Raw genomic sequence first — 12566 nt, 5'->3', positions numbered from 1 at the left:
CGGGGATTTAGCTTAGTGGTTTTGCTGCCCAACTTGCAAGCATAAGGTCCCAAGTTCGATCCTCGGTACCAAAAAAAAAAAAACCCACCTGATACAGATATAGGAGACAGTTGTGATGAAGGACACAAGTAGATGGGAATTATTTAAGTTAAGCAATATGTGTAATCTTTAACTTTATTATTAATTAGGACACTTAATTATTATTATTTTTTTAAAGAGTAGGAAATTTTATCGAGGGAGAGATAGCTCCTGAGAGAGACAGGAGGGGACCCAGAAAGTGTGTTGGCCAAAAGCAAGTGCACTCACTTTTTTTTTCCCCAGTACTGAGGATTGAACTCAGGACCCTGTGTGGCACGTGTGGTGTCACTGAGCTAAATCCCTGGCTTAAATTATTTTGGTACAGGAAAAAAGATACTTTACCAAGTCATCGAAAATATCTCTCTGATGCACGTGGATGGTAATCAGAGTTTCAAATTTCACTCTATCAAACTTGGTTAGGTCACGCGTTGTCTGGCTAATGAGAGTATTCAGAATATCCAGAAATTTCTGATTGGTCATTTGCATGATTTTTCTGTCGTCTTTTGCATTATGTAAAGCCTCTTCTGAATCATGTGTCCACAACATCTGAATTCCTAGAAGCCCAACCTACAAACCCAGCAGACAAATATTTAAATTTCCCAAATATTTAAAGCATATCTCAAATAAAATTTTGAGGTCACATATGCAAGAAAACAGGACTCTGCTCATTTTAAACTGAAAGAGAGACATGTGTTTCTCCACTCCAAAAAGGGAGGAAAAACATCTGACATTCTAAAATTGATATTTAATTATGTTAAGGTACATACCGTGTTTCCTTAAAAATAAGACCTAGCCAGAAAATAAGTCCCAGCTGGTCATTACCATGGTGATGGCCATTACCATGGTGATGGCCAGTGTCATGCAGAAGATTATACCTCACTATTCTCTTGCTTGGTGGCCACTCTGTAATGGGAGGTAAGGCAAGGAGAGGCTGATTGGGGTTGGCATTTTTGATCTCCAATTTTCAAGGCTGTTAGGTCTTATTTTGGGGGAAACACGATAGATAAATAATTAAAATAATGGCTACTATTTATAAGCTTAATCTGTCTTAGTCCATTTTATGTTGCCATAATAGAATACCACAAACTGGGTAATTTATAAAGAAAAGAAATGTACTTCCAAGTTCTGGAGCCTGAGAAGTTCAAGCCCCGGAGTTCAGCAACGGAGTGCCCCGTTGCTCACCTTCTCCCAGCAGAAGGCACCGCAAAGGAGTGTGTGCACGTTAGCTCCAGACAGGGCTGAACTTGCTCTCATGACTAATTTCATGGTAATTAGCCTCCTCCTGTGATGACATTCATCCACTCCAGAGGCCACAGGCCCCACACCCGACTCACCTCTGATTCAGCTTCCCCTTCCAACACTGCTGCACTGGAAATTACATTCCCAACACATGGACTCTGGGAGACACATTCAGACTGTGGCCTGTTATGTATGATGCTTAAGAAATGTTTCTGTCAAGGGGTCTCAGACCACAAGATACCTCCATGCAATGAATTTTCTTTCCAAGAAAAGCAAATGGAATGAATGAATTCTTCACCGTATACTTTCTCTCCAGTAAAATTTTCCAAAGGTCCCTTTGCATCTCCTAAAATCAATATACTGCCTATCTCCTTTCTTGATCTCTCATGCTAACATTCATGGCTTTATGTCAACTTCCTGTCTAAATATCTGTCTACAGAAGAGAGAGAGAGGAAATGAGAAGGGTTGAAGCTTACCCTTGGTAGGTGTCACCTAAGACCTGCAATTTCTGCTCTAGGAAAGTAGTAAAAGTGATCCAAACTTCACCCCCTCACTGAATCAGTTGTCATTTGCAGAGCCTTTGTTCTTCCCCAGAATCCAGCAACAGACCCAAGAGCACTGGACCCAAAAAGGAATTCCACATTTCCCGGAGAACAGTAAGTAAAGCAAGAACAAACCATGCTTTCTCCTTGCCTCATGAGGAACTTTGATATTTTTACTGCTAGAGCTGTACAAATCGTGGAGTGTGCAGGAGGAGGAAAATAAAAGCACCGAGTGAGAGCGAGCAAAAGGACCTAGAGAAGATGGACAATGTCAGAATCTCCCAAGACCAGGCGATCCTGGCCCTGACAGCAGCCTAAGATGGTCCAAGACGGCAAATGCTATAAGAAAAAAATACAAAAGCACAGTAGCACAAGGGTGTTTGATTTCAAGAAAAATAGGACCAGTGGACCCCGACAAACCACTGCATAATGGTATGTATCCAAGAATAAATCTTTATAATTCTCCTGAGTCACCAAGAAAATTTTAAATTATGCTTTTATCTTCATGGTAGAAGGTAAAAGACTTAATGGTTAAAATGATAGAATGTTTGGGCCCAGGGATTTAGCTTAGTGGTGCCACCGCCTGCTTTGTAAGCGCAGGGTCCCAAGTTGGATCCCTGGTACCAAAAAAAAAAAAAAAAAAAAAAAATGAAAGGATGTTTCATTAAAATAAAAAAAGGATGTTCATTCTCACCAATATTATTTACTCCTTATAATAAGCATATTAAAATTCTAGAAGGGAATATACTAAAATATTAACAGTTCTTTCAGGGTGACAAAAATATGGGAAATTTTTATTTCCACTTATATTTTTCAAAAATTTTCCATTGTATTCATAATCCTTTACCTATGTTTTAGAATGAACCATATATGAAATCTTTAATAATTTTAGACAAAAATTTAAAAAATTTAAAATCACATTGATAGCAGGCAAATTTCAGTTATTCAGAAAAAGTACTTTAAAAGACATGCCCTGGGCCGGGGATTTAGCTCAGCGGTTTCACCCCCTGCTGCACAAGCGCAAGGACCCAAGTTCAATCCCCGGTACAAAAAAAAACAAACAAAAGACATGCTAAAAAAAAGTATTGAAAACTAGCCAACTTTCCTGCTATATTCTGTTCAGTTTTACCACTTCTTTGAACTTGCTCTCAGCTTTTCTCCCAATGCTAAATCCACAGTCTAAATTAGACCCCAGAAAGTACTATTCAGAATACGGACTTCAGAAATAGGGCTCAAAATTAGAGCTTCCTGGGAGGGGGAAAATATGCTGGGTTAACCTCAGGAGCTCTTTTCTCAGCTTACCAAGTATTTTACAAAGCTTTATCATAAAGGGGGTAAGAATATTAAAGTTTGTCAAGGATATTACACAATATTAAAATTACAATATTAAAATATTCTGTCCAATAAAGGGCTTTTTTCTATATCTGTACTTGTGTGGTTTGAATTAGCAATTTCATATCATTTCAGCTGTCTCCAGTGGGCGTGCACTAATACAGGATGTGGAGTTCAGGTTGGAGGGAACAGTCAGAAGAAACACAGTTTGGGTAAAAAATGCCTATATTCTCATTGGATATTTCTTGTCTTATATCACACTATTTCTGATCAGATTAGGAATCACCACTTTCATTCATCTGGGGTGAAAATTTAATGAAACTGCTGGTTCTTCGTTTTTCTATATTGGGCTCTATATTGGGTTTTAGTACTACTTGACACATTGCAGTGCACACCTAAGACCAGAGCGCTGATCGTGGGGACACAAACTCCAACCTGGCCTCTTCCCGGTCTCTCTCCTTAAAAAGTCAGTTGCATGAGAAAGCGTCCCTTACCACGTTATGCCAGTTTCACTCACTTGAGGGGAAAATAAACAAAAAAGCAAGAAGGATTTCACTTCAGGAAAGGGTATGCTCACTCCTTTATATATGCCCATGTCCTCACTATCCCTGTATGGTATTCATCTAGAAATTGACATACATATGCACATATATCTGTATTTTCCCAGAGTGGCTTAGCCTCCACGTGTGTCCTTAATGATGGCTGCACAGCACCACAGCTCTGGCCACTGGATGAGTTGTGTTGGTTGAGAACAGTGCAGGCTGCGGAGCAGGTGGCGGGGAGCTGGAGGGGACACCAAGGCTTCCCAAGTACTGATTCAACAGCCTCCTCCACCCAAGAGAGCCACCGCTCCCATCCCCCATTAGCTAGCACGGTGTTCTCACCTGCGCTGGGAAGTGACTGAGGAAAGGTAACAGCTGAAACCCGGAATCGCTGATCTGATAGAATGCAGATCTGATGATATTGTGCAGTGACGACATCTGCACTTTTAACAAATCCAGAAGCCAGATCTCCACAGGACCTTTGGCCATAATGGGATTATCCAACTAAAAAATACATCACAGATGTATCGCAAATTGATAATTCGGTATTTTTACATATGTCACACACTTAATTTACAAATCATAATACCTCAAGGCAAAGCAAATTGTCTTCTATTTTATACAAGATTAAATATAGGTAAACTCACCTAATCACTAATACTGTTAACTAGTCTGAACTCTCATTTTATAAGTAATAAAATTAGTCTCAGAAAAGTTCAATGGTTTATTCAAACTAGTTTCTATAAACCCAGAGATATAAGATTAGAGTCCACTGTTACTTTTTCCTGCCTCCGTTATTTTTCATACAAGAATTGTATTCTCCTCCACCTATGTTGTTGGTGGGTACATAAACTAGTACAAACACTTTGGAAATCAACATAATTTTTAAAGAAATTCTAATAACAAAATTTAAATCAAAGTAAATTACAACAATTTTTTCTCCTTCTCTCGATACAACAGCCATCATACGATCGTAGTCTTTTGTATGAAATGTCACCTCATTTATGTTGTCAGATATGGCAGGGAGATGTGGCTGTAGGAAAAACAAGCAAAACCAAAACATCATGCATGAGACTAAACTCAAAGCATTGAGATATTTCTACAAGCCTCAGTATTCTTTATCTTTGAAAAAAATAAAAGAATTGATTTCCTTGTCTCTAAAAACAAAACAATACAGACTCTGCTTTGACCCTTGACTAAAATGGAAGGATTTTTTAAAAATCTTACAGAAACTGGGCATAGTGGTGCACACCTGTAATCCCAGCACTATGGGAAGCTGAGGGAGGAAGATTCAAATTCAATCCTAACCTGGGGAATTCAGCCAGACCCTGCCTCAAAATAAAAAACAAAAGGGGCAGGGGATTTAGCTCAGTGCCAGGGCCCTGGGTTCTAACTTTCAGTACGCAGAGGGGATTTGGGGTGAGGGGAGGGAGGAGAGATTCTACAGAATATTTTCCTGTTTTCTCCCAGTCATGCAAATGCCCCTTTTTATACTAAGGAGACTGGTCTAATGACTGTGCCCTTTCTCCCTCCAGATGGAGACTGACACATACTGCACCTCCTAACCCACTTCCCTCTCACGTACAGGTCAGTCCTGCCTTCTCTCTCTTCTTATCTCCACAACTCCCTAGAAAGCAACAAGGGAGAAAACAATAGCTAGTCCCAGGTCCCGAAGCCAGAAATAGCTGTGAGGTGAGGGTCTCGATACCTCCATGCTCAGTTTGATAGAATTTTTCTCTTCCTTATGCAGTATTGCTCTTGGAAATGGCTAAAGGCATTTGAGAAGCATTCTGGAAGGAAAAAAAGGATTCCAAACTACAACCCTCTGCTCTAAGACTATCTAGAGTAAAATTCTGATAATGGTGAATTATATTCAGCAAGCACAAGCTATATGGTACCTCATATAATCCTCATGACAATCCAATGATGCGGGGACCATTAATGTCCTGCTTTTACAAATAAGGAAATCAAGGCATGGTAAAATTAAGAAGCTTGTCAAGGACACACAGCTAGTGAGTGGCACAATGGGACACAACTGCTCATCAATACCACTGCACTGTCACAGGCTCTGAATGCATGGAAAATAATCAATATGATTTTTAATATTCATTTTTTTCTGCTTGCAGGTTTAAGATTGATTGATTGATTGATTGATTGAGGGCATTCCTGAGGATTGAACTCGGGGCCTTCATAGTATGAAATTGAGCTACATTCCTAGCCTTTTCTTTCATTTTTAAATTTTGAGACAGGGGCTCACTAAGTTGCTAAATTACCCAGCATAGGCTCAAACTTGTTATCTTCCTGCCTCAGCCTCCCAGAGCACTGGGATGACAGACATGCACCACCACACCCAGATAATCTTCACTTTTATTTTAACTTGTTTGGATTCCTGATTATGCGTGCTTTGGAAAAAGCCATAGAGAGCTAGACACTTGGTTATACCTGGATGGTATGGGAATCGCTGGCTTGTCCAAGGATCTCCAAGAGAACTGGATCGGATACAAAGAAGAATCTTGGAAATAATAATCGCTTCTTCTCCAAATACCTTCAAATAATGTCAAAAGCATGTTACCAAGTGATTTTTTTTTCTGAATCACTAATTTTTTAGCAAGGACAAAATCGCTATTCTCGCCAATAAGATAATAGCAAACACCTGGAGGTGTTGCCCACTCACCTTCCCCGTGTCTGGAAAGAACCCAAGTCTAGGCTCCCCCACGGATGGCACGGAGGAAAACAAAAGGGTAATGAGAAAGTGATTGGGAGCAAGGCCACCCCATCATCCATCATCTTTCTTATCATGAGCCCCCCTGGGACATTTCCAAAAGTAGTGGGTACCTCGTGGTTTAAACCCAGAAAAACACAAGGATGTTTCGAGAACAGAATTTAGGATTAAGTCAAAATTAAGTCAGGACAGGGGGTAAATGATCAAAGCATGTTATGGGCATGTATGAATCTGCCAAAATGAAACCCCTTCATCTGTATCATCAATAAAAAAAGAGTAAAAAAAAAAATAAACAGGGCCGGGGATTTAGCTCAGTGGTTCCACCGCCTACCTCGCAAGCACAAGGACCCGAGTTCAATCTCCAGTACCAAAAACAAAATAAAACAAAAAATAAATGAATAAACGAATAAAATAAATTCCTATTCCCACTTCACCCATCATTATAAAACCAGAAATAGAGCCAACAGAGTGATTTGTGTGGGACGAGACTCCATCCCGTAAGAAATGAGACATGATTCTAAAATTTAACTCTTACCCTGTAAGTGACTTCTGACAAACTTCCAACTGTTCATGTAAATGAGGCAAAAGCTGTCCCATGGTTTCATCTCCAACACAGCAGCTGATCACATTGGGATTCTCATGAGCTCGCTGCATTATTTTTATCCAGGACTTGTCAATATTCTGAAAGCGTTTTGCTTCCTAAAAGCAAATCTACAGTCAGTAAAGATTAGCATTTGGATAATTGAAAAATCAAAGTCTTCACTTTGGAATTTCTTATAGTTCTTCAACCCAATCGCTATTAATCTCGGGCTAACATAATTTAAACAAATTTCTTCATCTGAACAATAATTCTGAAGAACAAAACCCCAAACTTGATAAAGCTGCTTATTAAAATAATGCTTTATCACAATTGAGTTTTATCATTTGTTTGTTTCCTTGCATATAATACATTTTTGAAGTGACACATGATTAATCTGCAGAGCTCTCAAAGTTCAAATCTAGTCTTTTAGCACCCTAGGTCTTTTGGTTTGATGAGCAAACTGAAGAAGCATGAAAATAATTTGATCTCAGGGTCCTTGGAATAATTACAGCTCAATAATACCCCAGGAAGAAAAAAAAAGAAAAAAATAGTAAAACAAAGCTTCATTTACATTTTTACAAATAAAAACTTTCTATTTGCTATAAATGATATAAAGCTTTGCATTTAATTTGAAAAAAAATGCCTCAAGAAATTGGCATAATCCTGTTGTTTTAAAAATGCTCTTTTCTAATTTAAAAACAATATAATAGTTTTACATCGTAAAAAATGTGTTAAAAAGACAAACCAGCCATTTCCAACACCTTTTATCTTTGATTTATAATCTATAGAGATGTTGTCTGAAGAAAGAGAAATTTAGGAATTTTTAGCTTATTTCAGGCTTAACTTGCTAAGAGGAAAGTTACCTTCGTAGTCTAAAACTATCAGTTGGTTATTGACATTCATTTGAAAAACCCCAACAGAATTATTTTTAAAGTTTAGCTATAGTCTTCTAAGGCTGTCTCTTTGTCCTACAGTATGTTTTGGATCTTATAGTAGCAGGCTTAACTACAAGTGAACTACAGTTCACTTGGTTTACAGAATACAGATTAATTTTAATACTATTCCAGACAAACATTATAAAGTTAACTCTTGGAAGAGATGAACTATGATAATTGAATAGTACTGTTGTTGAAGTATATCCCATACTCAATCTCAAGATATTTCAGTTTGAAATTATGAGTTTCTTCTTGATGCTATATCACTCAGAGGTCAACACCTTTTTCTCTTTGTTTTTAATCCTTTTTTGCTTGTTTTGTAAAGGGCCAGACTTTGTGAGACTTTATGGTCACTGTTAAAACTACTCAGCTCTGCTGTTGTAGTGCAGAAGCAGCCACAGTTGACATGCAAATGAGTGGATGTGGCTGTGTTTCAATAAAGCTTTATTTTAAACATGTGAGTGGGCCATAGTTTTCCAACCCCAAGTTTGTCAAGACTTGACCATCTGAATTTGAGAAGGCTTTCACTGAGACATGCAGATACACACACCAAACCACCTTATCAGTAATTACAAAAGCTGTATTTACCTGAGGCAGCTGTTTGGCAATATCTCCACCTACAAACACAGCCTCAAGATAAACCCAAAGGTTCTGTACCACTAGCCACTCTTCAATTATATCTGAGGAAGTGGACAATTTGTATACCCAATTCTGTATGTTTTTCTTAAATGGAGCATTGTATCTGAAAAGTAAACACGGAAAACATTATGTTTCAAGGAAGATTAGAAAACAGAGTGGCCTAACAAAGTGAACCACAAATATCCCTTTGGGAATGAGAATTTTGTTCTAAAAGGACAGTCTCTAATAAGTATCACACAGCTAATGAAATGTTTTTCTTTTTGTCTGCCTCTTACTATTTCTTTCTGCCTGTGAGGGGAACACATAAGACAGTTTGCTACTGATCTATGGTATTACTGAATCTAAGAGATCGTTATCCAGGAATTTTCCTCTTATGAAAGGTCTTAAAGATTTCATCCAAGAAATAGACCATCTCTACAGGGATACAACATATCTAAAGATTAGGAGAAGAAGGTTAGGTACTGCCAGGTTCATATGGAAAAAGATTATGCAAAATTAGGGTCAATCTTGAGATCGGCTGTCCACTTACACGTGTACCCTTCCCACCTATACACTGTGGATTCCACAGATACTGCAACTCAATTCTGTAGTGCTGGAGATCCAGGATAGCTACCCCCAAATAGTATGGCTCTTGCTTTCTGATCATCAGGGCTTGCTGGAGTGTTTATGAGAATAAAAGATATCCATAAGGCTGAGCACAACAGAGAAAGACAAGAAATAGTGTGGATGTCATGAAAGAAGTAATAAGCAGCTACTGGTCAAAGACCTCAAATACCTGCAGAGAATGCAAGAGGCTGACTTCAGTTTACGGCCATAGCAAGTAGTTTGGATGGGGTGTAGTGGCATTTCTTGGGTGGGACAAGACTTGTTGACTAGGGTCTCACCTCTTTTCTCCATCCAGGACAGAGTGACCTAAAGGGGCTCACATACACAACGGAGCTTTTCTGGGTACAGCCTGATGCTCAAAGTGCAGCTCATAACTTCTCCAGGAGCCTATGTTATATGTGGAGTTACAAAGGGAGTTGTACAAAAATTGCTCCAAGGAAGTAACAGGCACTTTTCCTGATACCCAATGTATACTGCCTCTCTGGCCATTGGTCTCCAGCCAAAAAGCAGTAAATATGCCAAAAAGATCTTCAAAATCAAGATGAAGATTAAGATGGCATAGGCAAGCCTTTCAGAGAGTTGAAGCACCTGTATAGGTAGGGCCAGAAATGGTTCTGCACAGAGAATAAGAGAGTCATCTTTGATGTGTATAACTTTGCAACATGAAAAAAGGAGATATCAGGCAGGGGATTTAGCTCAGTGGCACCGCGCCTGCCTCGAAAGCACAAGGTCCTAAGTTTGATCCCTGATAACAAAAGAAAAAGGGAGATCTCAAATAAAATCTAGCATAATTCATTTCTGTCCTTTGGCCAGGTATCTACATTATACAACTTCTTGTGGTAACATCCACCATAACTAATAGGAAGGCCCGTGAAATCCCATGGAATCTGACATCCACCAGGAAAGTACTAAATCCAGGCACTATCTAGTCTCTCCCATGGAAACATGCAACCTCCTTCTAAAGCCACATCGTGGTTGTCCCAGACATGCATGAGGCTCCCTTGCTATGAGGTCAGTCCGTGGTTACCTCTGGAACAGGATTTCCAAATCCACTTGGTGCTGCAAAGTTGTCTACGAGGACAATCTCCCAAACTGTGATGACTTTTAAGATATCCTTACATTTTTTCTAGCAGAATCTTAACATTAACTTTCTTAATAGGATCTTAACTAGTCCAATAAACAAGTATTACACTAATCAGGCTTTGTTCCAGTAAGAAAGGATTTAAATCCAAAATTCCTCCACTGCAGCCCTCCTCTTCAAGAGGTTGTCATTGGAGAGGTCAAGATGGCAAAATATGCAATGAGTCTTTGTAGTCTAGGAACCAATGAATAATTTATGGCCACCCTGGCTAGGACTATTGAGTTTCCCTGAAGGCAGAGGATGGCCCTGGGATCTTTATCTCAATAAATTTAACTCAGAACTTCCTAAACTAAGAGCTTTGGAGATTAAAACATTATCCAAACAGAAGGCTGCCCCTGGGGCCAGAGGACAAGCAGGATGCCATGCATAAACCAGTGGTCTCCACTGGAGAAGGGATATTAGAATTCCCATGCTCCTGCATACTGACCTCTATTAATGATAGGGTTTAACAAACGTCCCAGGTGTATGTGGGGAAGAACAGTCAATTACTGCTGCACAACTAGGAGGATAGAGGTTGCAAACATACAAACTAAAGACCTGACAAAATACATAATCTGATGCACCCTATGGCAACTTCTTGAAGCTGCACTTGAGGACCCAGGCCTCTTCTAGCTGCTCCCGTGGTTCAGTGGTGAACAGGTTGCCTCTCTCAAGGAACAATGGCCCCCATACAGATATGACTGCTTTCAAGCAACATACAGCTAAGTGCCAAGCCCCTAGCTGTATGTTGCTTTCATGTATGACGAGCTTGCTCTTCCTGGGCTACTGGGTAAATGCTTGAACAGGGTGAATCAAAGAGAACATGATGGCAAATCAGAGGTACAAAAGAAAGAGAAGCGAAAAATGAAGACATCATCTCAGTGCAGAGCCAGGATATAGAGAATAAGCTGCTAGTGGGCAGGGCGGGGGGGAGGGGGAGTAATTACAATGGCACCGATCTAGAAAAATAGGGAAGGGAGACAGGTGCCATTAAAGAAGAGATGGAGGTCATGAATATTTGGGAAAATAGGCAGAGCCTATGGGGACAGACAAGACAGAGTAACACAAGGCAGAATCATGTATCATGACACAACTATAAAAGTAGGCATTTACCTAGTATTTTATACTGTAAATGTCAAATTAAAACTTCTTCCCCAAATTATAAAATTACCTGTTGTTTAGTAAGGAACCTAAGATCATCAGACTATCCTCCATTAATGTGATAATTTCTCCTGATTCGGTTCCTTTCAGCAAAAGTTCTCCTTTTCCCTTAAACGCTGCAAAGCTTAGGTTTTGGTTGGTCCAGTTCTCAATCACTTGAGTCAGCTTCGCTTCAATATCCTTTTCCTTAACGGCAGATATGCAAATGTCCTTTGGAGGAAAATCAAAGAAGGCATAATTTTCAACTACAAATTAAGTGCATCATAAGATCACAGGATGTTTTAGCTTGGAAGAGTCTCAGCGGTCATTTAGTTCAGTGAGTCATCTTGCAGCCAAGAAAAACCAAGGCTCTTGTGTGGCAGGTTCACACCAGAACCTTATGACTCTCTGACTACTAATTATTTTCTTGTAGCACATTCATGAGATAATGGAATTTGACCCCTTCATTTTTTTCTTGATTACATTTCTAATTGGAATTTTCAGCTAAAATGGAGATAATCCCTGCCACCCTTAGAAGCAGAAATTTGGAAAAATAAGTCTGAGGCAAATTCACCAAGAATTCAATAAATAAATGTTATATAAAACAACTGTTTTTAAACTGAAGTCCAGTTAAGGGACAGAAGGATAGAGTAAAAGACTCCAAATGAATGTATTTCAAATAATCACATTATCTCCTTGAGATACAAGATTATTTTGTGAAAGCCAAATTATTCAGGAAAAGTCCACATTTTGAGAGTTCACAGTAGAGAGCAAGTCTAATAAAATGTCTGTTCTTTTTTTTTCCAGTACCGGGGATTGAACTCAGGATAAAATATCTATTCTTAACAGACAGTGGGTAAGAAGTTCTGCCAGGCTTCTAGGCTGAATACTGTATGCCACTCATCTGTTTGCTCTGCTTTTTTCTAATAGAGTATATTCACATCACTGCTTGAAATAATTACCAAGTCACCATCATTTTCCTAGTATTATTTCAGGCCCCTATACTCCAAAATCTACATGATTCGCATTATAATTAAAATTCCAATGACTCTCTTATTCTCATGAGTCCAAGCTATACTCACAATTCCAAT

At 39.1% G+C, this 12566-nt stretch overlaps 1 protein-coding gene across 1 annotated transcript in view; it reads right to left on the bottom strand.

Moving 5' to 3' along the window:
• The window catches only part of Dnah8 (dynein axonemal heavy chain 8), a 262037-nt gene that overhangs the window by 160867 nt on the left and 88604 nt on the right, over positions 1–12566 (bottom strand). The window contains exons 36-42 of the mRNA XM_087184476.1: positions 11507–11706; positions 8559–8712; positions 6991–7154; positions 6176–6278; positions 4662–4766; positions 4076–4237; positions 421–645 (exon numbers count right to left, since the gene is read on the bottom strand). Of these exons, the coding sequence (XP_087040602.1) occupies positions 421–645; positions 4076–4237; positions 4662–4766; positions 6176–6278; positions 6991–7154; positions 8559–8712; positions 11507–11706 (1113 nt within the window). The remainder of the gene's footprint in view (positions 1–420; positions 646–4075; positions 4238–4661; positions 4767–6175; positions 6279–6990; positions 7155–8558; positions 8713–11506; positions 11707–12566) is intronic.

This window comes from Heterocephalus glaber, unplaced genomic scaffold (assembly GCF_053883595.1).
Source record: "Heterocephalus glaber isolate CG9 unplaced genomic scaffold, H.glaber_assembly_v1.0 deba00001497, whole genome shotgun sequence".
NCBI lineage: Eukaryota > Metazoa > Chordata > Mammalia > Rodentia > Bathyergidae > Heterocephalus > Heterocephalus glaber.
Note: the sequence above shows the minus strand (reverse complement) of the source record. Positions and strands in the feature narration are given on the sequence as shown.